At 47.5% G+C, this 27,225-nt stretch overlaps 1 protein-coding gene and 1 long non-coding RNA gene across 5 annotated transcripts in view; one reads left to right on the plus strand and one right to left on the minus strand.

Annotated features, from left to right (window-relative positions):
- FAM227A (family with sequence similarity 227 member A) overlaps positions 1-19,768 on the minus strand; it is a 34,508-nt gene extending 14,740 nt beyond the window's left edge. The window contains exons 1-4 of one of the 4 annotated variants that reach the window (XM_038403048.2): positions 19,175-19,763; positions 16,652-16,804; positions 16,243-16,344; positions 478-582 (exon numbers count right to left, since the gene is read on the minus strand). In XM_038403048.2, coding sequence (XP_038258976.2) covers positions 478-582; positions 16,243-16,344; positions 16,652-16,804; positions 19,175-19,402 — 588 coding nt within the window. In that variant the 5' untranslated portion in view covers positions 19,403-19,763. Of the gene's footprint in view, positions 1-477; positions 583-16,242; positions 16,345-16,651; positions 16,805-19,174 lie in introns of all 4 variants that reach the window. The other 3 variants (XM_043501597.1, XM_038403057.2, XM_043501601.1) reach the window with 3 other exon arrangements.
- Positions 19,769-23,372: 3,604 nt separating this feature from the next.
- On the plus strand, positions 23,373-24,811 carry LOC122457328. The gene is made up of 2 exons (XR_006276814.1): positions 23,373-23,713; positions 23,866-24,811. It is a non-coding gene; the product is annotated as an uncharacterized LOC122457328 (long non-coding RNA).
- Positions 24,812-27,225: the final 2,414 nt, after the last annotated feature.

A 27,225-nucleotide genomic window follows, 5' to 3' on the forward strand; every position in this document is an offset into this window, starting at 1 on the left:
GAACAAGGAATTCAGAGGATGAGTAAGGATGAAGGAGAAGAGCCTGTGGGATGAGGATAAACAAGAGGAGGGCATGAAGAGTGGACATTGATGGGGAGAGATAGAGCAGCTCCTCAGATCTCATTATCCCTACCCATGGTTTTAGGTTATTAAAAGATATTCACAAGACAAGAGCATGAACCATATTGGTCATCATAGAGCACTCCAAACTGTGGGGATATCAGACAAGATAGTCTGGTATTCAACAAGAGTTAAAGGCCAATTGATCATTGCACATTCCAAGCCCTGGAAGAATCAATTAGTAAATGCCTGTGCAGCATTCTAAAAATATAAAGTGCTATATATGGGGTAACTGTTGTTAGTGTCAGATTATCCCTGTGGCCAGAGAGAAAGGGGCTGATAGTGGTGGATATTCCCAGGTCATTTCAATGTTTAAGTGTAAACTCTATTGCTTTTTCTAAACCTTTTTACACTCACTTTAATAAGAGCATTCTGGTAGCGGAACTTGTGACAGTCAAACATGAGGGCGGCATAATTCTTTGCAATGCGATCAAACAGCTGTCCCTGAATCTCTCTATTTGGCTACCAAGAAAAAAAGAAAGGAATGAATCATCAGAGAGGCATTCCCCTACCCATCAAACCACAGCAACATGGAGATCCTGGTGTTCTCGTCCATCCTCCCCGTGGAAGGAAAAGGCCTGGGTAGGGACCGTCGAATCGTGGAGGTCAACGAATGGCTACGCAGGTGGTGTCGGAGAGAAGGCTTTGGATTCTTTGACCATGGGATGGTGTTCCATGAAGGAGGAGTGCTGGGCAGAGACGGGCTCCATCTTACGAAGAGAGGGAAGAACATCTTTGCCAGCAGGCTGGCTAACCTAGTGAGGAGGGCTTTAAACTAGGTTCACCGGGGGAAGGAGACCAAAGCCCTGAGGTAAGTGGGAAAGCGGGATACCGGGAGGAAGCACAGGCAGGAAGGTCTGTGAGGGGAGGGCTCCTGCCTCATACTGGGAATGAGGGGCGATCAACAGGTTATCTCAAGTGCTTATATACAAATGCACAAAGCCTTGGAAACAAGCAGGGAGAACTGGAGGTCCTGGTGATGTCAAGGAATTATGACGTGATTGGAATAACAGAGACTTGGTGGGATAACTCACATGACTGGAGTACAGTCATGGATGGTTATAAACTGTTCAGGAAGGACAGGCAGGGCAGAAAAGGTGGGGGAGTAGCACTGTATGTAAGGGAGCAGTATGACTGCTCAGAGCTCCGGTACGAAACTGTGGAAAAACCTGAGTGTCTCTGGATTAAGTTTAGAAGTGTGTGCAACAAGAGTGATGTCATGGTGGGAGTCTGCTATAGACCACCGGACCAGGGGGATGAGGTGGATGAGGCTTTCTTCCGGCAACTCACGGAAGCTACTAGATCGCATGCCCTGATTCTCATGGGTGACTTTAATTTTCCTGATATCTGCTGGGAGAGCAATACAGCGGTGCATAGACAATCCAGGAAGTTTTTGGAAAGCGTAGGGGACAATTTCCTGGTGCAAGTGCTAGGGGAGCCAACTAGGGGGAGCGCTTTTCTTGACCTGCTGCTCACAAACCGGGTAGAATTAGTGGGGGAAGCAAAAGTGGATGGGAATCTGGGAGGCAGTGACCATGAGTTGGTTGAGTTCAGGATCCTGACGCAGGGAAGAAAGGTAAGCAGCAGGATACGGACCCTGGACTTCAGGAAAGCAGACTTTGACTCCCTCAGGGAACAGATGGCCAGGATCCCCTGGGGGACTAACATGAAAGGGAAGGGAGTCCAGGAGAGCTGGCTGTATTTCAAGGAATCCCTGTTGAGGTTACAGGGACAAACCATCCCGATGAGTCGAAAGAATAGTAAATATGGCAGGCGACCAGCTTGGCTTAATGGTGAAATCCTAGCGGATCTTAAACATAAAAAAGAAGCTTACAAGAAGTGGAAGCTTGGACATATGACCAGGGAAGAGTATAAAAATATTGCTCGGGCATGTAGGAAAGATATCAGGAGGGCCAAATCGCACCTGGAGCTGCAGCTAGCAAGAGATGTCAAGAGTAACAAGAAGGGTTTCTTCAGGTATGTTGGCAACAAGAAGAAAGCCAAGGAAAGTGTGGGCCCCTTACTGAATGAGGGAGGCAAGCTAGTGACAGAGGATGTGGAAAAAGCTAATGTACTCAATGCTTTTTTTGCCTCTGTTTTCACTAACAAGGTCAGCTCCCAGACTGCTGTGCTGGGCAACACAAAATGGGGAAGAGATGGCCAGCCCTCTGTAGAGATAGAGGTGGTTAGGGACTATTTAGAAAAGCTGGACGTGCACAAGTCCATGGGGCCGGACGAATTGCATCCGAGAGTGCTGAAGGAATTGGCGGCTGTGATTGCAGAGCCCTTGGCCATTATCTTTGAAAACTCGTGGCGAACGGGGGAAGTCCCGGATGACTGGAAAAAGGCTAATGTAGTGCCCATCTTTAAAAAAGGGAAGAAGGAGGATCCTGGGAACTACAGGCCGGTCAGCCTCACCTCAGTCCCTGGAAAAATCATGGAGCAGGTCCTCAAAGAATCAATCCTGAAGCACTTAGAGGAGAGGAAAGTGATCAGGAACAGTCAGCATGGATTCACCAAGGGAAGGTCATGCCTGACTAATCTAATCGCCTTTTATGATGAGATTACTGGTTCTGTGGATGAAGGGAAAGCAGTGGATGTATTGTTTCTTGACTTTAGCAAAGCTTTTGACACGGTCTCCCACAGCATTCTTGTCAGCAAGTTAAGGAAGTATGGGCTGGATGAATGCACTATAAGGTGGGTAGAAAGCTGGCTAGATTGTCGGGCTCAACGGGTAGTGATCAATGGCTCCATGTCTAGTTGGCAGCCGGTGTCAAGTGGAGTGCCCCAGGGGTCGGTCCTGGGGCCCGTTTTGTTCAATATCTTCATAAATGATCTGGAGGATGGTGTGGATTGCACTCTCAGCAAATTTGCGGATGATACTAAACTGGGAGGAGTGGTAGATACGCTGGAGGGGAGGGATAGGATACAGAAGGACCTAGACAAATTGGAGGATTGGGCCAAAAGAAATCTAATGAGGTTCAATAAGGATAAATGCAGGGTCCTGCACTTAGGATGGAAGAATCCAATGCACCGCTACAGACTAGGGACCGAATGGCTCGGCAGCAGTTCTGCGGAAAAGGACCTAGGGGTGACAGTGGACGAGAAGCTGGATATGAGTCAGCAGTGTGCCCTTGTTGCCAAGAAGGCCAATGGCATTTTGGGTTGTATAAGTAGGGGCATAGCGAGCAGATCGAGGGACGTGATCGTTCCCCTCTATTCGACACTGGTGAGGCCTCATCTGGAGTACTGTGTCCAGTTTTGGGCCCCACACTACAGGAAGGATGTGGATAAATTGGAAAGAGTACAACGAAGGGCAACGAAAATGATTAGGGGTCTAGAGCACATGACTTATGAGGAGAGGCTGAGGGAGCTGGGATTGTTTAGTCTGCAGAAGAGAAGAATGAGGGGGGATTTGATAGCTGCTTTCAACTACCTGAAAGGGGGTTTCAAAGAGGATGGCTCTAGACTGTTCTCAATGGTAGCAGATGACAGAACGAGGAGTAATGGTCTCAAGTTGCAATGGGGGAGGTTTAGATTGGATATTAGGAAAAACTTTTTCACTAAGAGGGTGGTGAAACACTGGAATGCGTTACCTAGGGAGGTGGTAGAATCTCCTTCCTTAGAGGTTTTTAAGGTCAGGCTTGACAAAGCCCTAGCTGGGATGATTTAACTGGGACTTGGTCCTGCTTTGAGCAGGGGGTTGGACTAGATGACCTTCTGGGGTCCCTTCCAACCCTGATATTCTATGATTCTATGATTCTATGATCCTCAAGCCTATCTGAAGGTTTATGTTCTACTATGACATGAGCAGAGTGGATTAATTTAAATCACCAATTTTAATAATGATTTAAATCAGCAAGCAGGAAACGTTGATTTAAATAATCTATTTTAATCTTATCTATTTGTACTTATTAGCTATTTTCCTAAATAAAGTTTGAGTCTCAGTGGTTGGTAACCATTAAAACATGTTGATTTGTAACTAAAGAGAGCCTTTACACTAAATTTGGTACATCTGACCTCCTTTATAAAGCATTTTGAGATCTATTGATAAAAGCACTATATAAGAGCTAGGTATTATTTTATTTTGCTAACCAGCATGATACACTATACAGGAATTCTTTACTTAAAGTCATCCCGGTTAACGTTGTTTCCTTGCTGATCAATTAGGGAACATACTCCTTTAAAGTTGTGCAATGCTCCCTTCAAACATGGTTTGGCAGCCCCCTGCTTTGTCCACTGCTTGCAGGAAGAGCAGCCCGTTGGAGCTAGCTGCTAGGGGCTTGGAACTAGGGAGGACCAGCAGCCCCCATAGCAGCTCCCCTAAGTTCCCTGTGCAGCAGCTGCCCAGCAGGCTCTGCCACTGCCATGTGCTGCTCCTGCCCTCTTCCTTGGAGCTGCTCCCTGAGCGGGGGGGGGGGGGTGACTAATGTCAGGGTGTCTCCCTCCCCCCTGCTCCTGCACCCCGCTTACCCCATCTTCCATAGAGCGGAGGCAGCAGCTGAGGTGGGTCTCAGCTTGTTGATCTAATTAACAAGGCAGTGTACTTAAGACAGGTATCAGCATACTTAAAGGGGAAATGCACATCTCTCTCTCTCTCTCACACACACACACAGCGTCTATGTCTGCTATGCTATCTCCCCTCCCTTCATTTCTTCTGCCTTGTAGAGTGTGAGGCTACATTAACAACGAGTTAACCCTTGAGGGCTTGTTCATCATTTAGCAGTAAGGCATTTCCTGGGAAATATCCCACCCTCTGACTTCACTACCTCAGCCAAGCTTCACAATCATCATTGCTGTTTATCAATAGTAAATTGTTTGTTTAAAACTTATACTGTGTGTGTGTATATATATATAATATAATAAATATAATATAGTCTTTTGTCTGGTGAAAAAAATTTCCCTGGAACCTAACCCCCCATTTACATTAATTCTTATGGGGAAATTGGATTAGCTTAACATCGTTTCACTTAAAGTCGCATTTTTCAGGAACATAACTACAACGTTAAGTGAGGAGTTCCTGTATTTATGGACATTTATTTAAGCAATTATATATCTTAACATAAATTAAGTTTAAAATGGCAAATGATGCATTTCGTATTTACACCTGATGATTAATTTTTTGCTCATGATTTGTGTCAAGGAACATTTGGATGAAAATTGGAATTCAATTAAAAATGCACAAAACATCATTTAAAATTTTTATTAGTTAAATAAAACTACGTTAAATGTCCTGGATACATGGGGAAAAGCATAAATGTATCAAAACACATTTTGCATTTAAAACTAGCTGATTTATTAAAACATTATCTGTAGTTATGAATTTTGAACTGATTGTTTCTGGTCATCAACTTCCAATCAGTTTCTCAACTTTGAATGAGCTAATCATTGAACTGAACTTGTTGAATAAAATAGAAATGAAGAAGAGGCAGTCAAAAGCTGGTTTAGAACTTCAACTTTGGTTCTAGGTGTTTAGCCAGTTCAATGGTTGGACTTTCTTTAAAACTTCAGCAGCAAAGATGTACTACTTGAATATTACTTTTTAAATTTCATAGATTACAGTAAGTGTAGGTGTTAACGTAGAGTGTAATAAAGGACAGTTACCTTTTCCGTAACTGGTGTTCTTCGAGATGTGTTGCTCATGTCCATTCCATATTAGGTGTGTGTGCTTACCACGTGCACCGGTGCTGGAAGTTTTTCCCTTAGCAGTATCCTTAGAGGACTGGCTCTGGTGCCCTCTGGAGGCTCCCCTCCCCTCCCCACATGGCACTGCCGGCTCCCCGCACCTTCAGTTCCTTCTTGCCAGAAACTCCAACAATGGGGAAGGAGGGCAGGTTGTGGAATGGATGTGAGCAACACATCTCGAAGAACACCAGTTACAGAAAAGGTAACTGTCTTTTCTTCTTCGAGTGCTTGCTCATGTCCCTTCCGTATTAGGTAACTACAAAGCAGTACCCCTGGAGGTTGGTAGGAGTTCACGGACGTGTAGATTGCAACACAGCTCTGCCAAACCCAGCGTCGTCCCTGACCTGCTGAGTGATGGCATAATGAGCAGTAAACATGTGAACAGAGGACAACATTGCAGCTCTACAGATGTCCTGGATAGGGATATGCGCCAGGAAGGCTGCCGAAGACGCCTGAGCTCTGACAATTGGCGGTGGCAGAACCCTCACTAGGTTATAACAGGTTTCAGAGTAGCAGCTGTGTTAGTCTGTATTCGCAAAAAGAAAAGGAGAACTTGTGGCACCTTAGAGACTAACAAATTTATTTGAGCATAAGCTTTTGTGAGCTACAGCTCACTTCATCGGATGCTTTTGGTGGAAAATACAGTGGGGAGATTTATATACACACACAGAGAACATGAAACAATGGGTTTTATCATACACACTATAAGGAGAGTGATCACTTAAGATGAGCCATCACCAGCAGCGGGGGGGGGGGGGGGGAGGAAAACCTTTCATGGTGACAAGCAAGGTAGGCTATTTCCAGCAGTTAACAAGAATATCTGAGGAACAGTGAGGGGTGGGATGGGGGGAGAAATAACATGGGGAAATAGTTTTACTTTGTGTAATGACTCATCCATTCCCAGTCTCTATTCAAGCCTAAGTTAATTGTATCCAGTTTGCAAATTAATTCCAATTCAGCAGTCTCTCGTTGGAGTCTGTTTTTGAAGTTTTTTTTGTTGAAGGATAGCCACCCTCAGGTCTGTAATCGAGTGACCGGAGAGATTGAAGTGTTCTCCAACTGGTTTTTGAATGTTATAATTCTTGATGTCTGATTTGTGTCCATTTATTCTTTTACATAGAGACTGTCCAGTTTGACCAATGTACATGGCAGAGGGGCATTGCTGGCACATGATGGCATATATCACATTGGTAGATGTGCAGGTGAACGAGCCTCTGATAGTGTGGCTGATGTGATTAGGCCCTATGATGGTGTCCCCTGAATAGATATGTGGACAGAGTTGGCAACGGGCTTTGTTGCAAGGATAGGTTCCTGGGTTAGTGGTTCTGTTGTGTGGTGTGTGGTTGCTGGTGAGTATTTGCTTCAGGTTGGGGGGCTGTCTGTAAGCAAGGACTGGCCTGTCTCCCAAGATCTGTGAGAGTGATGGGTCGTCCTTCAGGATAGGTTGTAGATCCTTGATGATGCGTTGGAGAGGTTTTAGTTGGGGGCTGAAGGTGATGGCTAGTGGCGTTCTGTTGTTTTCTTTGTTGGGCCTGTCCTGTAGTAGGTGACTTCTGGGTACTCTTCTGGCTCTGTCAATCTGTTTCTTCACTTCAGCAGGTGGGTATTGTAGTTGTAAGAATGCATGATAGAGATCTCGTAGGTGTTGGTCTCTGTCTGAGGGGTTGGAGCAAATGCGTTTATATCGTAGAGCTTGGCTGTAGACAATGGATCGTGAGGTATGATCTGGATGAAAGCTAGAGGCATGTAGGTAGGAATAGCGGTCAGTAGGTTTCCGATATAGGGTGGCGTTTATGTGACCATCGCGTATTAGCACCGTAGTGTCCAGGAAGTGGATCTCTTGTGTGGACTGGTCCAGGCTGAGGTTGATGGTGGGATGGAAATTGTTGAAATCATGGTGGAATTCCTCAAGGGCTTCTTTTTCATGGGTCCAGATGATGAAGATGTCATCAATGTAGCGCAAGTAGAGTAGGGGCATTAGGGGACGAGAGCTGAGGAAGCGTTGTTCTAAGTCAGCCATAAAAATGTTGGCATACTGTGGGGCCATGCGGGTACCCATCGCAGTGCCGCTGATTTGAAGGTATACATTGTCCCCAAATGTGAAATAGTTATGGGTGAGGACAAAGTCACAAAGTTCAGCCACCAGGTTAGCCGTGACATTATCGGGGATACTGTTCCTGATGGCTTGTAGCCCATCTTTGTGTGGAATGTTGGTGTAGAGGGCTTCTATATCCATAGTGGCTAGGATGGTGTTTTTAGGAAGATCACCAATGGATTGTAGTTTCCTCAGGAAGTCAGTGGTGTCTCGAAGATAGCTGGGAGTGCTGGTAACATAGGGTCTGAGGAGGGAGTTTACATAGCCAGACAATCCTGCTGTCAGGGTGCCAATGCCTGAGATGATGGGGTGTCCAGGATTTCCAGGTTTATGGATCTTGGGTAGCAGATAGAATACCCCAGGTCGGGGCTCCAGGGGTGTGTCTGTGCGGATTTGTTCTTGTGCTTTTTCAGGGAGTTTCTTGAGCAAATGCTGTAGTTTCTTTTGGTAACTCTCAGTGGGATCAGAGGGTAATGGCTTGTAGAAAGTGGTGTTGGAGAGCTGCCTAGTAGCCTCTTGTTCATATTCCGACCTATTCATGATGACGACAGCACCTCCTTTGTCAGCCTTTTTGATTATGATGTCAGAGTTGTTTCTGAGGCTGTGGATGGCATTGTGTTCTGCACGGCTGAGGTTATGGGGCAAGTGATGCTGCTTTTCCACAATTTCAGCACGTGCACGTCGGCGGAAGCAATCTATGTAGAAGTCCAGTCTGCTGTATCGACCTTCAGGAGGAGTCCACCCAGAATCCTTCTTTTTGTAGCGTTGGTAGGAAGGTCTCTGTGGGTTAATATGTTGGTCAGGGGTGTGTTGGAAATATTTCTTGAGTCGGAGACGTCGAAAATAGGACTAGGTCACCACAGAACTGTATCATGTTCGTGGGGGTGGAAGGGCAAAAGGAGAGGCCCTGAGATAGGACAGATTCTTCTGCTGGGTTAAGAGTATAGTTGGATAGATTAACAATATTGCTGGGTGGGTTACGGGAACCACTGTTGTGGCCCCTTGTGGCATGTAGTAGTTTAGATAGCTTAGTGTCCTTTTTCTTTTGTAGAGAAGCAAAGTGTGTGTTGTAAATGGCTTGTCTAGTTTTTGTAAAGTCCAGCCACGAGGAAGTTTGTGTGGAAGGTTGATTCTTTATGAGAGTATCCAGTTTTGAGAGCTCATTCTTAATCTTTCCCTGTTTGCTGTAGAGGATGTTGATCAGGTGGTTCCGCAGTTTCTTTGAGAGTGTGTGGCACAAGCTGTCAGCATAGTCTGTGTGGTATGTAGATTGTAATGGATTTTTTACCTTCAGTCCCTTTGGTATGATGTCCATTTGTTTGCATTTGAAGAGGAAGATGATGTCTGTCTGTATCTGTGCGAGTTTTTTCATGAAGTTGACAGATTTCCACTCTATACAGCTAAATTCAGTGCCTTGCATAATGACAGGTTTCAGAGTAGCAGCCGTGTTAGTCTGTATTCGCAAAAAGAAAAGGAGTACTTGTGGCACCTTAGAGACTAACAAATCCCATGAAGTGAGCTGTAGCTCACGAAAGCTTATGCTCAAATAAATTTGTTAGTCTCTAAGGTGCCACAAGTTCTCCTTTTCTTTTAGGTTATAACAGTTCCTTATGCATGAGGTGATCCTATTGGAAATCCTCTGTGAGGATACCGGATGACCCTTCATCCCATCCGCTGTAGCGATAAAGAGCTGAGTTGATTTACAGAAAGGCTTGGTACATTCTAAGTAAAAAGCCAAGGCCCTTCGGACATTCAGCAAGTGAAGATGCCTCTCTTCGCTGGTCTTGTGCGGTTTGGGACAGAACACCAGGAGGAAGATGTCCTGGTTCATATGGAAGGTAGACACCACCTTCGGTAGGAAGGCTGGGTGGGGCCGCAGCTGAACCTTGTCTTTGCAGAAGACCGTGTATGGCGGTTCTGAGGTCAAGTCTTTAATTTCAGAGACTTGACTCGATGACGTCACCACCACCAGGAACGCAACCTTCCATGACAGGTGGGAAAGGGAGAAGAAACCCAGCAGCTCAAAGGGTGGGCTGGTGGGCCTAGAGAGGACTAAGTTAAGATCCCACTGTGAGACAGGAGTCCGTACCTGAGGAAAGAGTCTCTCGAGCCCTCTCAAGAATCTGTCCAGCATGTCATGGGAAAACACTGTCTGTTCTTGGATCGGCAGATGAAAAGCAGAGATGGCCACGAGATGCACTCAACACGGCTGCTACTCTGAAACCTGTCTAATGGAAGTGTGTGCCAGGCCCTGGTTCCTCAAATGAAGCAGGTAGTCCAGGACAGCCTGTATGGAAGAAGGCAAAGGAGAGATGCCACGCTTGGACGCCCAGCAGGAAAACCTCATCCACTTGGCCAGGTAGGTCAGTCAAATTGAGGACTTCCTACTTCCCAGGAGGACCTGTTGGACCTCCTCCGAACAGGTCCACTCTTCCAGGTTCAGACACTGAACATCCACACCAAGAGGTGGAGGGACGCAAGGTTGGGGTGTAAGAGCTGAATGTGGTCCTGTGACAGCAGGTCTGGTCTGTTGGGCAGGGACCAGGTAGGGGCTGCTGATAGGTTAATGTATGTGCCAAACCAGTGCGATCATGATAACCTGCACCATGTCTCTCTTGATCTTTGCCAGGACCTTGGCGAGGAGTTGGATCAGAAGGAATATGTACATCAGACCCCCTGACCATGGCAGGAGGAAGGCATCATAGAGGGAGTCCTTGCCAAGAGCAAAACCGATGACATTTTATGTTTTGCCTGGTGGCGAACAGGTCCACTTGGGGAGTTCCCTACCTCTGGAGGACCATGTAGGCTACGTCGCAGTGGAGCGACCACTTGTGGTGAGGGGAGAAGGCCCTGCTGAGGTGATCTGCTAGCATGCTCTTGACACCAGAGAGGTGACAAGCCTCCAGGTGGATCCCATGATCGATGCAGAAGTTCCAGAGATGGAGTGCCTCTTGGCAGAGAGCCAACAAGCGCATTCCCCCTTGCCTGTTGATGTAGAACATTGAGGCTGTGTTGTCCATCAGGACTCTCACCACGTTGCCCGACAAGTGAGGTAAGAAGATGCTGCATGCCAATCGGACAGCTCTGAGTTCTTTGACATTTATGTGGAGCGCCATTCTCCATTGGGGACCACATACCTGGGTCTGGAGATCTCTGAGGTGCACACCTGAGCCAAGGTCCGAGATCTGACACCAAATCAAAGGAGTGAGGGGGGTTGTAGAATGGAACTCCCTCTAGGGCCTTCTCACGATCGGTCCACATCACAGCAAGGTGAGTACTGCGGGGGGCTCAGTCACTATCTTTTTCAAGTGATTCCTGGACTGGGAATAGGCCATTGTCAGCCATTGCTCCAGAAGCTGCATATAGAGCCTGGCATGGTGGACAACATATGTGCAAGCTGCCATGTGGCCCAGCAGATGCAGGCAGACCCTGGCTGTAGTCAGGGGGAACATGGACACCTCTGCGATAAGGTCTGTCAAGGCCCAAAACCCTTCTAGTGGCAGGAATGCTCTCGCGCAGGTTGAGTCGAGCACCACCCCCATGAATTCTACCCTTTGCACTGAAACTAACGGGAACTTTTTGTTATTCACCAGTAGGCTCAGGGAGCGGTACGTGGCTTGCAGCACTGCGACATCCCTTTGGACCCGAGACCTAGAGCTGCCTTTGACAAGCCAGTCAAGGTGGTAAGGGTAGAGCTTTATACCCTGTGCCTGAGGTAAGCCACCGCCACCATCAGCATACACTTGGTAAACACCCTCGGTACTGTCACCAGGCCAAATGGGAGGACCGTAAATTGGTAATGGCGAGGTCCCACCATGAAACAGAGAAAACGTCTGTGCCCTTGCAAGATCGCTATGTGGAAGTATGCATCCTTTAGGTCAAAGGCGTCATACCAGTCTCCCAGATCCAGGGAGGGGATGATAGAGCCAGGGAAACCATGTAGAACTTCAGTTTCTTTAGGTACTTGTTGAGATCTCACAGGTCCAGAATGGGACGTAGACTGCCCTTGGCCTTTGGGATTAAAAAGAATCAGGAATAAACCCCCCCCCCGTTCCTGTACTCTAGAGGAACTTCCTCCATTGCCCCCATCTGCAGCAATCCTGGACCTCCTATGCGAGGAGAGTCTCGCGAGACGGGTCCCTGAAGAGGGATGGGGAAGGGAAGTGAGGGGAGAAAGAAACTGAAGGGTATCGCCCCGCGCCGCTTTGCTCAGGACCCAGCGGTCTGAGGTTATCGCGGTCCATGCAGGGAGGAAAAAGGAAAGGCAGTTGGAAAAAAACGGGGAAGATGGTCTGGGGAATAGTCTGGTAGGTCGCCCTTGGGCACATCCTCAAAACAGTCACTTGGCCCCTTGCTTATTCTGGGTGGAGCCAGATTGAGCAGGAGGTGGAGGAGGGTGGCTCGGGTGGCACTTGTAGCCCTTGGCCTTCTTGTGAGGCAGGTCCTGCCGAGGCTGCCTCCCTTGTCCCTGAGGCTGTTTCGGTTTGAACTGCTTACGTGCTGGGTCTGGGATGTACAGCCCCAGCATTTTCAGGGTGGTACAGGAGTCCTTTAAACCATGCAGCTTGGTATCAGTCTGTTCTGCAAATAGGGCCTGGCCGTCAAAGGGAAGGTCCTGCATCGACTGCTGTGTTTGGTGGACAAGTCCGAGAGGAGTAGCCAGGAAGATCGCCGCATAGAGATGGCGGAAGCTATGGTGCGGGATGCAGAGTCCGCTGCATCAGAAGCCGCCCAGAGGTCCGTTCTGGCCGCCGTTGTGCCCTCCGTGAGGATCACCCAAAATTCCTTCCTGGACCGTTCAGGGAGTGAAGTCTTGAACTTGTCCATGGCCTGCTATGTTGTAATCATAGCAGCCAAGGAGGGCCTGGTGATTGGCCACTCTCAGTTACAGGATGGAAGATTAATACATCTTATGCCCCAAAAGATCCAGTCTCCTTGAGTCTTTATTTTTGGGGATAGCCCCAGGCTGGTCTTGCCTCTCTCTGTGGTTAACCACCTCAACCACAAGGGAATTGGGGGCCAGGTGGGAGTATAGGTTCTCATGCCCTTTTGTTGGTACAAAGTACTTGCGCTTGGCCCTTTTAGAGATGGGGGCAAGGAGGAGGGAGTCTGCCACAGGGCAGTGGTAATCTTTGATACTCCCTCATGAAGCGATAGAGCCACCCTGGCAGGAGCTGAGGAGCATAGGACATCAAACAAAGAGTCCGACGTTTCTTCCAACGCCTTGGCCTGGAGCCCAAGGTTAGATGCAACCCTCTTCAATAGTTCCTGGTGTGCCTTAGTGTCATCCTGAGGAACTGGGTGAGGAAGCTCTGTGATACCCTCGTCTGGTGATAATATGGATGATGCTGGTACCACAGGAACCTCCATGTCCATTGATGGTCCAGCAGGCTGCTCCCCTGGGTCCTCCTGGACCTGTGGGGTCCTCCCCCTGAAGTCTCGGGCACTGGAGGGGGTCAGGATGCCAAGGTCACTGGCCTATCTGAAGCTCCTGACACCGAGCATGCAGCCTGGGAAGGCTGGGTGAACCCCGAGAGGTTCCATGGATACCATGGCGCCAGCTACTCTGCCTGGGGCCATGGGATAGGTTTGGATGCTGAAGATGTAGGCAGCACCCCAGACAGTCCTGCAGTTAGGGAGCCCAGCTCAGTGCTGGAGCTATAGCCGCAGTGGTCACTACCTGGTGACCAGGATCGGGCAGAGCAGCAGCTCTTATCTGACCGGTGCCAGTCGCTGCACCTGGAGGCAGACCTGTCTGAACGGGACAAACGTCTTGGTCAGGGCCTCGGGGACCAACGGCATTTGGCAGATCGGTGTCAGAAACCCGACAATCTATGCCTTACGCTACCCAACCGGTACCAGGACGTTTAGTAGGACTAGGAGCTATCACACACCGGTTGCTGGGAGGAAGTCCCGAAATGTGGCGATCACAGTTTCAAAGATTGACGATGGCGGTCCGGTGACTTCGACCCCTTGATTGGTCCCGGGATCTGTACCGAGCTCTTGGCGACGTGAGGGGTCAGTCTCGGTGCTCCTGCCGGGGGGCACACACCTCAGTGGGTCTGTGCCAGACTACCGGCGAGATACGCCTTGAATCCCACTGTCTGTGCCCAAGGTCCGAAGACCAAAGAGGGCTTCGCTAAGCCTGCCTAGCTGAGGTGTGACAGCTTCAGGCAGGCGAGTAGTGGCGGGACATCCTACGGGCGGGACATGATGGGGAATGTTGCCGCTGAGGCGGGGACATATGCAGAGGTCCCAAGGCGGATTTACCCTGAGACCTGAGTACCACTGGAGCCGGTGTGGGTGGCACTGGAAGCATCAGGATCTCCTGAACTGCCTGCAGAGCCTCGGGAGTCGATGGTGCTTGGAGCTGGTGGAGGCCTGTACCGCTATTTGGAGTCGCAGGCAAAGCATGGGATGGGCTGCACCACTTGGCTTGAGCTGGGGCCTGACTTCACAAAGGGGGTGTTGAGCTGCTCGGCACAGGACTTGGCTCACTCCCAGCCCTCTTTTCCCTTGCAGGAAGTAGGGGATCTTCCCCTCCCTGTCTTGTTTGGCTTCTTGGCTGGAGCTGCGGGGGGATGGGAGGAGGGACTGGGGCCGACTCATGGATGGTGCGAGCGGAGAACTGTGCACCGATGCTGTGAAGCTCAGTGCCGAGTCAGACCGTTGCTCCGGTGCTGGAGTGAGTGCTGACTCCATCAGGAGCGCCTTTAAGTGATTGTCCCCCTCCTTTTTCATCCTGGGTTTGAAGGACTTACAAAGATGACATTTGTCGCTTATGTGCCCTCGCCCATGCACTGTAAGCAGCTACTATGCGGATCGCTGATGGGCATAGGCCATTTGCAATGATTGCAGGGCTTAAAGCCTGGGGACTGGGGCATGCCCCGTCCCCCGGCGGAGTCCCATTTGGGATTAAAGAAGAGTTCAAGAACTACTGCTAAGGGTAACTAATTCAACTACTAAATATATACAACTATATTACAGGTTTTCAAAGTTCACAAAGAACAGAGAATGAAACAATGCTAGCCGAAGCAGCAGATGTTCCAGCACAGTCACTGGTGGCAAGAAGGAATTGAGGGTGGGGGGAGCTGGCAGCGCTCTTTACACCGTGCCATGTGGGCGCCACTCCAGAGGGTACCAGAGATGGTCCCCTACGGATGCTTAGGGAAAAACTTCCAGCGCATGCACACACCTAATGGAATGGACATGAGCAAGCACTCAAAGAAGAACTTCTAATTTTTTTTCTTGTCTTGCCCACACACACTATATATTTTCTCTCTCTCTTTTTATATATATATACATATATATATATATATACATATATATATATATATATATATATATACACACACACACACCCCCATACACACACACACACCAAATTTAATTTTGAATAGGTTTATATTTAAAAAGAAAACACCCCCAGATTTTCATTTTGATCACCGATTTTTATTCTGGACGTCAGATACACGGGAAGTGTCTTTTTGGTGAGAAAATTCATCTGACATGGAGAGTTTTACTAAACAAAATAAATATTCTTGCTGTAGTTTTTAAACTTTTCTTCACTTAGCCCAACAGTGAATTTAAGGAATTGCAAGCAACAACAATGAATATAAATACAGTAGACCAAAGTCTGCTCTCAGTTACACTACCAGCATATATCTGGAATAACTCCATTGACTCTACTGAAATTGACAGAATCAGAGCATAACTAAGAGCATAATAATTTGGCCCAGTATGTGTGAAAACAGCTACGGTACAGGAACATCCCACGAGGAGAGTTGGAGGGAAGGTGGCTTTAAAACAGTTTTGTACCTCCTGATTCTGAGCTTTTCAGGAGCCAAAAAAGCCCTGGGGGCTGCTCTAAGTTATAGCAACTGTTCTGGTGCTACCAAGGGGCAGATCTACAACCTGAAGCTGCTCCAGAATCACCATTGTGCTCTGCTTGAAAACCTCATTCCCAGCCCTGCTGGTAGTACACCCTTACACCAGTGTTTCCAAGGGATCCTATATAGGCCATCTGCCTTATACAGTGCTTGTTCCAGGCAGATTCCTCGCTGGCTAGTTAAGGGATTTGTACAGACCCTAAATGCCACCTCAGTGGTAGGGAGAATACCTCCTCTAGTCTATATTGCATTGTAGGGCCTGGCTGGAGCAGGTATTTGCTCCCTACAAGGGACAGATGGAGCAGGAGTGGACCACAATGCACAATTTTGACCTTTTGTTTTCAATATTACCTTAAGACACTTATCAAACTTACCCTCTGGCAGAGACTCTGTACTGAGTGGAACCATGTGAAATACATCAATATCCAGCCCTTGTCCTAGTCTCTTCCTTACCTGATATAAGTGGAGAAAAAACCACCAGAAGCTGTCCAACAGGATAGCATGGGAGACTGGAGCTGTGAGAAACTTCTGCAGCATCTTTGAAGGAAAAGGAGTCTGGCAAAGAAATGAAATTTTGCAACATCATGCAGCACAGACGGATGAAAATACTCACAAGGCAAATCACTCTCTGATCTTTACACATCCTCTTTCCTATTTTTAAACTCTACCATGAATCCATCCTTAAGAACCTCCAAATTTCTCATTCACAGAGCCTTACAAGCAGCACGCCATTTCTGAGAAACAAATGCACACATTCTCACAGCACTCACACACATGTGCATGGCAATCATACATATCCACTCATATGTAGGTACACGCACGCAAGCACACATTTGCTGCTCTTTGTAAGTATGCAGAGTACCTTCCCACTTGCTGACTTTCTCTGGGCACACACCACCTTCTCTATGATGTCAGTCAGCTCTGTCCCATTAGGCAGTGGTGTTGGCTCATGCTCGTTGTACCCTGGGTATTGATACAGTTCCACCAGCTTGTTCTTTTCTGATGTATTCTGAGGCTAGGGTGACAAAGAGGGAGGAAAGACACAATACAAAACACACATACTTATGACAAGTGCCTGCAAATTCCCCCAGCCTGGTGCTTTATGTCTCAAGAGCAGGAACTAGCTATTTCAAGACTTGATTTATCTGTGATTCTGAACCTCTTGGTTGTGAGACTTCAGTGGGGAGTTTGCGAGGTGGGGGTTGGTCACCAGCCCATGCCCATTCCTTGTCCCTATTTAAATGGATTTGTTCAGGACTTATAATTGGTCCAGATACCAGGAGTGCCCTATAAGGGTTTTTGAGCCTGTCCCATTGGAGTCTATGGGAGTTTTGCCATTGACTTCAACAGCAGCAGGATCAGACCCTAAGTGTTGTACTGATCTTCATGGTGGCTACTCCGAAGTATCACACAAAAGATTTTGAGGTTTCACTCTTGGAGGACTGGTTGCAAATGGCTGAATCATGGTTTGAGAGGCTGAAAATCACTGGTCTACTGAAACTGACACCCAGCAGAAGATGGAACTAGGGGAAAGGAATGAGAAGAGCATGCTGTAGTCTTTATACTAGTTGCTGTTCTTTTCCCTGTGTGACTTCCCTTATCCTCTGCAAACTCCAGGGAGAAGGAAATCATGATTTCCATTTGTATAGAACCCACTACTCTTGGACCAGTGACTAGTCATCCATTGCTAGAAAAAGATCCAGAGTAAGATGCCAGAAACCGCTAGTAACATGAGTGTAGCAGCTACACAAGAAACTGAAAGGTTGAGATTATTTAGCTTGAAGAGAAGTTAGAGGGGACTTGATTGATGAATCAAAAATGCTGAGCAGCCTAGGCCTGGTCTACACTACAAAGCTAGGTTGATGTAATTTGCCTCCCATCAACCCATTAATGAATGAGTCCACACTCAAATTTTTCTCCTGCCAACGTAAGTGTCCCATTACAGGTGACACAGTAACATCCCTTCCCCGAATGGCACTGAGCCATGATCAACACAGTGAGAGTGTAGACATTGCATGACCTGTGTTGACCATAACAGTCCTCCAGCAGGTCTTCCACAATGCTCAACAGCGACCACTCTGCTCACAATTGTAAACTCCACTGCCTAGGGGTCACAGAGAATGGAAGCTACCAGTCCCGCCTTTAAAACCTCTGTATTTTTGAAATGCCATTCCTGATTGCCCACCGTGGTGAGCTCACCTAGCAGCTCTCCCTTGTTGTGTACAGCTGCCTTACTGACCATACTGGTCACACACTCTCTAGACACACTCCTGCCTGGAGCAGACAGGAGACAGTGGATCTCCTTGGCCTCTGGGGAGAAGAGACTGTGCAGGCACAACTATGGACCAGTCACATAAACATGGACATCTACAAAAGACTGCACTGGGGATGCAGGCAAAAGTGTACAACAGGAATCAGCAGCAATACCACATGAAAGCAAAGGAACTGCGGCAGGCACTATGAAAGGCCAGGGAGGCCAACAGATGATCTGGTGCCAAGCCACAGACCTGCTGGTTTTACAACTAGCTGCATTCCATACTTGGTGGAGACTCCAACAGCATCCTTCAGACCACTATGGATTCCTTGGTGGAGCCTGAGAGATCCCTGCTGTGAATAGCAAGGAAGAGAAGGAGGGACATGTGGTGAGTGGGTTCTGCTATGCCGCAAGCCAGGGTCTTTTAGAGACTCCACTGCAGTCTAGACATTCCTGCCAGCTGAGCACAGATAAGCCTGAGCCAGGGTAAAGAACCTTAGACACATGTGCGAGTGCATTCTCCCTTAAAAAGAATATATGTGAAGATGACACCAAGGTCAACACCAGGTTAGCAGAACACAGGTTTCTGCTTTTCATCATTTTACTCCTACGAGATGAGCAGGAGAAGAGGTAAAGGTACAAAAAAACATGAGCTGGTATCTGCTTTTCTTTCTTGTCAGGTTGGGGGCAGGCTGTGTAGCAATTTGTTTGTGTGTATAACGATGTTCCTTGTATCCTCCTGAGGGATTGTGATGAAATTTTCATGGAGATGGTCTGAATCCACTCCTGAATGTTTCTAGGGGTGGCTGCTTGATTTCTTCCTCCATGGTAGGACGCTTTCCCACAACACTCCATGCTGACTTTGGCAGGTGCCATTGCAGTAAACAGGCTAGCAGCTTATGGACCAGGGACGCTTCAGGATCCCAGCAGCAGCCTCTCTGTGCCTTTGTTACCCTCAGGAGTGAGATATCAGCTAAAATCATCACCACCACCACCTGTGGCAAATAGTGCAAGTACTCAATGCCATTGCCCTGTACTTGTATCCATGGAAATAGGGGCTGAAATTTTACTGTTTTACACAACCAAACAATTCCCTCCTCCCTCACCCACACTCCCGGTGGCCATACTCACCTTGCTGCAGCTGGAGAGTGGTGCTGTGGAGAGGTGCTTCAAGGCTGAAGGGTCAATAAGCATGGCTGATTTTAAAACTTCTACGGGAGTAAGGAAGGGAGTTCTGAAATTAAACATTTTACTTTCTATAGTGACTGTAATAATGATTCCAGAGAATAAGAGTGAGGATGAAGGGGCGGGGAAAATGGATGTACTCTTCTTCGCTATCTCACTATTAAACCCTTGCATCCCCCTCCTGCACTTATATTGGGAAACTGACCTGGATATACAAAGCAGCTGGTATTGCTGCTTGCTCCCCCCACTGGACTGCTGCTCCTCCTCCCCGCAGTCCTAGGGGTCTGTGAGCAAGGAGACGTCAGGGCTTCCTGCATCCAGATCACTTTCCCTGTGAGCTGTGTTAGGGGAGGGCAGGAGAGCAGCAGCTCCTGAAGCCTCAGCACAGCCCAGGTGGGGAAGTGATCGGGATGCAGGGAGCCCGGGTATGTGTGTTGCGGGGGACTGTGTGAAGGAAAGTGTGTGTATGTTGAGGGGAGTGCGTGTGCTTGAGTGAGTGAGTGCGCTGTCTCTTTAAGAAAGCGCTCGGGGTCAGGAGCCTGAACTAGCCTTAGAATCATAGAATATCAGGGTTGGAAGGGACCCCAGAAGGTCATCTAGTCCAACCCCCTGCTCAAAGCAGGACCAAGTCCCAGTTAAATCATCCTAGCCAGGGCTTTGTCAAGCCTGACCTTAAAAACCTCTAAGGAAGGAGATTCTACCACCTCCCTAGGTAACGCATTCCAGTGTTTCACCACCCTCTTAGTGAAAAAGTTTTTCCTAATATCCAATCTAAACCTCCCCCATTGCAACTTGAGACCATTACTCCTCGTTCTGTCATCTGCTACCATTGAGAACAGTCTAGAGCCATCCTCTTTGAAACCCCCTTTCAGGTAGTTGAAAGCAGCTATCAAATCCCCCCTCATTCTTCTCTTCTGCAGACTAAACAATCCCAGCTCCCTCAGCCTCTCCTCATAAGTCATGTGCTCTAGACCCCTAATCATTTTTGCTGCCCTTCGCTGTACTCTTTCCAATTTATCCACATCCTTCTTGTAGTGTGGGGCCCAAAACTGGACACAGTACTCCAGATGAGGCCTCACCAGTGTCGAATAGAGGGGAACGATCACGTCCCTCGATCTGCTCGCTATGCCCCTACTTATACATCCCAAAATGCCATTGGCCTTCTTGGCAACAAGGGCACACTGCTGACTCATATCCAGCTTCTCGTCCACTGTTCAAACACAAGCAGCTGCCAGCAGCTCTGGACCCAGAGAGGTACCAGCACATACAGATTCCCCGTCCCGTCCCGTCCCCCCAGCTTAGTGGAAATGGGGTACACGGGTGGGGGAGGCGGGGGACACCCTGCCCCCCACAGAGCAGACAGGAGGATGCTCCCAGCATAGGCGCCGACTCCGTGGGTGCTCCCCGCCCCAGCTCACCTCCGCCTCCTCCCCTGCGTGTACCTTCCCCGCTTCTCCGCCCAGCGCTTGCCCGAGCTGTGGGAGGAGCAGGAACGCGGCATCGGCGCGCTCCGGGGAGGAGCCGTGGTGGGGATTTGGGGCAGGGAGGGGGCGGAGTTGGAGCTGGGACTTTGGGGAAGGGGTCAGAATGGGGGCAGGGCAGGGATACAATTGGAGCGGGGACCCACCGGCGCCGGGAGAAGTTGGCGCCTATGGCTCCCCGTCCGAAGGGACGAAGTGGGGGACAGGAATAGCAGTGGCTGCTCCCAGGGAGCAGGGCGGAGGAGGGGCATCCCTGCTCCAGAGGCGTCACCTGGCTTGAGGGCTGGTCGTCTAACTGCCCCCTGCAGCTCGGGTCTCTCCCCATGCCCTACGCTGCTGCTCGCCTGCCTGCCCTGCCGCCTCCATCAGCCCAGCTGGCCTCTCGGCAGCAGGTCAGGTGGGAATCCAAATCTTGTGCATGGCGCCCCCTTGGGCGGGCCACCCTGAGCAAGGGCCTGAACAGCCCACCCCAAAGGCTGGCCCTGAGCGTGGGCAGAAGTATTCACAGATTCAGGGCCTAACTCCCCAAACCCTGTCCCAGTTATTCACCGGGCTCAAAACCTGTCATGGATTCTCTGCAAGAGGTGTCTTTGTTTGTTTCAAAGTCCTCATCAGGAATCTAGAGCTGTCTCCAGGACATGAGGGCACACACTGTTTGTACATTCAGAATTTCAAAAATTACATGGTAAAATTAGAAAAGGAGTACTTGTGGCACCTTAGAGACTAACAAATTTATTAGAGCATAAGCTTTCGTGAGCTACAGCTAGCTCACGAAAGCTTATGCTCTAATACATTTGTTAGTCTCTAAGGTGCCACAAGTACTCCTTTTCTTTTTGCGAATACAGACTAACATGGCTGCTACTCTGAAACATGGTAAAATTACTTTTTGCTAAGGCAAATACACAAGGAGGACGTGAGCTGCTTGAGATGCCAGTGGCATTTCAATCTGGAGCTTGCAGGAAATGTCCTAATGTAGGACTCCACTGGAAGGGGGATCATTAACACCCCAGTATTCATTGGCAGGAAATGTCCTGATCTGGAGCTCCTTAAGCTGTACTCATCTCCCCAATAACAACTCCAAAGATATGTAATTAGAAAGCATGTGTGCCTCTTTCCCTGGATGTCTTGAAGTGCTTTTTTTCTCTTCTGAAGCTCTTCTGTCCAGAGCATCTCTTTAGTGATTCCAAGTCCTCAATCACCTTCAACAATAACAAAAACAACAGCAATTGGTGTTAGGGATTAATTCCACACTAAGTTTTGGGGCTTGGGAACAAAAGGACCCCAGATTCCTAAAGCAGCTACTTGAGCTCAAATGTTTTCAGTTCTGAAATATAATTCTACAATCAATTAACGTTCTCGTGCTTCCTTTTTCTGTTATTACCTTTCCTGCCATTGCTCTTCCATTCTCTTTCCTCTCCCTACTACATACATACCTACAGATGCATGCATGCACAAAATCCAGTTAATTCACAAAATCCCCATTCAAAACTGCAAGATTCTGTTCTAATTTTGGGATGTCCTCCCTATAATTCCCCCCCTTTAAAGGACTCAGTAATTTCCAGCACCTACTCCCTCAGAAGCGTTAGGAGGCCACTGTTTTGCAAAATCTACCCTGCTGGAATGATGCATTGCCCAAATGTACCATTAGGAGTTACTCCTGGGGGAATTCTGTGCCAAAAAATTAAAAATTCTGCAACAAAAAATTAAAGATTCTGCAAACAATATTTTCAGATTCTGCAAAATTCTGCATATTTTATTTGTCAAAATAACACAACATAATCACACCAGTTTCAATTATTTTTGGTCATTCATTTCAAAATACCTGTCAGCAAGTATGTCTGTAACAATAAAGACGACAAAAAAAATTCAGAAAATGTTTTTTGACAAATAGATTCCTTACTAGGCATATTAATACAGAACTCTGAGTAATAATTCATTTAAACTATAATACAGAACCAAATTTCCTGCACTTCCCAGAAGCCATGCAAAGGCTGGGGGGAGTCAAGGGTAACGGAGGAGCTGAGAGAGAGAGAAATAATTGCTGGGAAGCAGCCTGGGTGTGAACTTGGAGGGTTGTTGGGTATGGGTGGGAAAAGTATGGAAGAGGGGTTTTTTTTTGAGGGGGCGGCAAGGGACTGTTAGGGAACTTCCCACATGCAGATCCTGGCTCTCCTAGCCTCTCTCAGTCAGGCACAAGTGTCCCCCCACCCCACTGTGTCTTCCACCTCCACTCAGACACCCACTTCCCCATTCCCACATGGCCCTGTACCCCCTGCCTGTGTCTCTGTGCCACCACTCATCCACCCCATGTCCCTATGTGGCCCTGCACCCCATCCCAGGCCCCATGTGTCTTTGTACCCCCACTGAGCCACTCCCCTGTCCCTATGTGGCCCTGCTCCCCCTCCCACATCACCATGTGGCCCTGCACCTCCCTCCCCACTGTGGCCCTGAGCCTCCACTCCCACTGAGCCCCGCCCCAGTCTGTCCTCCCCCACTAGCCCTTATGAGCCCCTGTCTCACCCCCCAGCAGCCCCACACTATCTGTCTCCCCATAGCTGGTCTCCTAACCTGGCCCTACAGATGCTGTGAAGAAGGCTCTTTCTCTTCCCTAACTGGCTGAGACCAGCTGTTGTGTTCTATTGCCACAGTGCCCTGTGGGGGGGCAAAAAGCAGTACTGCAGAAGTTACTTGCTGCTGGAAGCTGCTGTTGTGTTCTATTGACACAGCTCCCACTGGTGGGCAAAAGGCAGAACTACAGCAACTTTTGAGCAGAAACTTTTTTCTGCACAAAAAAATAAAAATATGCATGGCTCATTAATCATGTGCGTGCGCAGTGGTGCAAGAATCCCCCCCGGTGTACTAAGTCTATGCTTTTCCTTGCATATGCTGCAGCAAACTGTTTTTACTCACCAGGTCATCAGTGTGGAATTTTTCCAACTCCAGTCGCAAGTGTGCAATTTTCTGGTTCACTTTCTGCATACTGCCAATTGGGCACACTGAGAAAGTAGATATGTTAAGGAACCTCTTTGGAGAGTATTAATAAGTGTAACAAACCAGACAAAAAATCATGCTGCTACTCTTTTTCTGATACTTTCTCTATTTGCTGCTATTTCTCTTCCATATTTTCTCTCTGACTTGTTTCCCTTGTCTCTGCAGCCCTGACTCATCTCACTAACTGCACAATCCAAATCTTTCAGAAAATCCTCCAAACCCGTTGCAAATGGTAACCATACAGTGGAGCTGTGGACTTTGGACTACCAACAAAATGTTTGGCAAATTGGGGACCCCTTGAAAAATTAAAAGGGAAGGGATATTTATTTTCATTTTGCCTCAAATACATGCTTCTCATAGGCTCTTGACATCCTGCCATCCATTAAAATACATTCCATACCAATAAATACAGTCTATACCCCATCTTCACCCTTTTTACAAGACCATGATAAATTTTGTACTAAGTATGCCTTGTGAGGTATCATTTCAAAAATTCAATTTGCTTAACATTATTGTCCTGGTAAAATATGTGTGGCAAAATTACATGTCAAAAGTTATAAGATTCTACTGAATAATATTACTGTAACATAATCCAAATTTAGAAAAGCAGACACAAACCAGTTCATCAAAAAGAAAAGACAAACCAACACCTTAGTCTGGTGTCAACAAAGTCAAGTGGACCATCACCTAGTAAAATGGCCATTCTTTGGAAGGAAGAAATGTGTAAGCAAGAACTTTACAATGACAGTAGAACAATTGGGGGTTCCCATGTAAACAGACTGGCTATCACCTGCACCTCAGCTGGAGATAGTCCTCACACAACATAAATTACCTCTCTACTCTATTCCTTTGCTCATGGCAGCAATGCCTGAAGAGACACTGAACTGGGGGAGGAGTCCTAGCCTAAAAGCTTCCAGCCATTAAAGACTACAAAGAGCAGGTGATGAGAAAAACCTTTGCTTTGAATCTCCCTAGCTTGGTAAATTACATACTAGTTTGCATTTTATCTTTTTATTTTCTTTGTGACCAAGTCTGACTTTTATACCTCTTTACTTGTAATCACTTAAAATCTTTCTGTAGTTAATAAATTTGTTTTATTGTTTTGTCTAAACCAGTGTGTTTGAGAACCTCCGCTTGAGATAACAAGGTTTGTGTGTATCATTTTCCACTGATGAACTGACAGACTTTATATGAGGTTGCATCATCCAGTAGAGAGCTGGGCAGTATAAGCCACATTTCTGGGGGAAGATCTGAGACTGGGAGTTTGCTGATATCACCCTGTATGGAATTCATGAGTGGCTGGCAAAGCATTAATGTAATTCAGTTGGGAGTGATTTTGCATGTTAGATGCTGTATGTGAACTGGCCAGGAGTGGTTGTTCTCCCAGCAAAGCAGTGCAAAAACACCTCTGATTGGAGAATTGAGGGGACACAGCTGTTCAACAGTCTAGATTGTACCCTGGGTGATGTCACAACAGCCTTCACAGCACAATACATCAGCCAGTCATCAAGAAATATAACAGCAAAATCTCCCCAACCATCTACTGCCAGTCAAAAAGTTTGGGCTATTACAGACCAAGTGTTGATGAAACAAATGAAGTCTTACTTCTCCCTTCCCCAGCATCAGAGCAGTTCTTCACTGCTGAAATCTCAGCATCATGCCCTTATTAGAACAGCCCAAACTGTGGTAGGTTATGTTTAATTGGCCAAGTGAAGCAATCCCTCACACTCAACTCAATGGCATTTCTTTGTGTGTCTGTAACATGATCATTGTTGAAAAATCACATCTCATCAATTCCAGAATCTCAGGGACTCCTCTAGGTATCAATGGGCAGAACCCTATTTATTTTGGTGAAAAGCTTGATTTCCATTAAAATCCTTATTTAGTCATTGAGGATGTAGCGTGAGATGGTGACCTCATCATTAGAGTCCAGTTACGGTTAGTGGAGCCCCTAGCTGCCACCCTGTGCCACACCCATACACTGAACAGAACCCTATTGATGTTGATGAAAATCAGAAACCAAAAAACAAACAAACTGATTTTAGAAACCCCAAAGCTTAATTTCCATTAATGTTTACCAAAATCAACAGAATTCTGCCCATCATGGGGGATGGGGGCAAGGGGCTTGGCTGGAGTGGAAGCAAAAGATGCGCATCTGGGCGTACGGCTTGGCCTACATAAGCAACACAGTATGTGACTCTCTAGCGTTGATTGTTCACTGGCAGAAGATACATGAAGGTTTCTCGTTTAGGCTCTGCTGCATGTTCAACTTCTCAGTCTCCTTTGCTTGTTGCATGGGCAATACCTCCACAAATTCTTGGAATCGGATCATCGGTGAAGTATTATTTAAGGCTTCCGCGTTTCCAGTGCAAAATATAAACTAATTCCTAGCAAAATGGGGACAAAACATTTCCATTACAAAAATATTTTTATCAAACCTCTTCCTCTCTCCCACTTTACTGCCTTCAAAACCCAATGCCCTTTGACAAACCTTGTTGGATTTTGCTTTGAGTGGGTTTGTACTGAGGTCCCTCTTGATAATTCTTTATTGCCACAGGCAGTAAGGACACTGCACCTCATGTGGAAAGGTCAGGAGATCTGTGGGGCTCAGATGAGTGGGAGAAGGTCATCTGAGGATGATTCTCCCCATAAAAATGGAAACAAACAGCCAGGCTATGTTTTAAGGCATAAGCAAAGATTCAGCAAGCTCAGATGTTTTCAGATGACACTTGTTTTGTGTCCATTTGTTTTCTCCCTTTATATATATATATATATATATACATATATATATATATATGCTATATTTGTTTGTTTTATAATTTTAACTGTAATTTCCTTGGGGCAGGCACCTTGTTATATACTTTATTTGTACAGTGCCTTACACACCTATAACACTATAATTAGTAGTAAACGGGAAATGTGTGGAAGGTCAGAGAAACTTTGGAGTGAAGAGGGAGGGACACATTAAAATCAGATTTTGGTAGCATTTTTAAGGTATGATGTGAGATGCCTGGGCTTTCCTCCAGCAAATGAGCAGCCAGCAGGCCTGTCAAAAGTTCTTGTATGAAAATATTAACCAAGGTAATTCCCATCTGAGAATCCGGGAAAGCAGCTGGTTAGGAGGAAAAGGTGGAGAAGTGGCCCACTGTTCCGATGGCAATGAGTTTCCTTAAAAGAGGGACAAGGTGAGTAAGGTGGGATCTTTTACTGGAGCAACTTCTGTCGATGAAAGAGAAGACAGGCTTTGGATCAACACCGGAACTGAAGGTTGCAAGAGGAGCGAGTGGGAAAGCTGGTCTCCTCTTTCGCCCTCAGAAGTTGACCCAACACAAGCTATGACCTCACCCACCTTGTCTCTCTCACACCCTGGGACCAACAGGGCTACGCCACCACACTCCTCAAAAGCACGTCTTCTTGGGAAGTGACTGGGACGCGGCAGGGTTGGCGGTGTCACCAGTGTCACCCCCGCCGCCGCCGCAGGCCAGACCGGGGCTGTTACACTCGGGTGCCCCTGCGGCGGGCGGG

Source organism: Dermochelys coriacea, chromosome 1 (genome assembly GCF_009764565.3).
Source record: "Dermochelys coriacea isolate rDerCor1 chromosome 1, rDerCor1.pri.v4, whole genome shotgun sequence".
In the NCBI taxonomy this organism is placed as follows: domain Eukaryota; kingdom Metazoa; phylum Chordata; order Testudines; family Dermochelyidae; genus Dermochelys; species Dermochelys coriacea.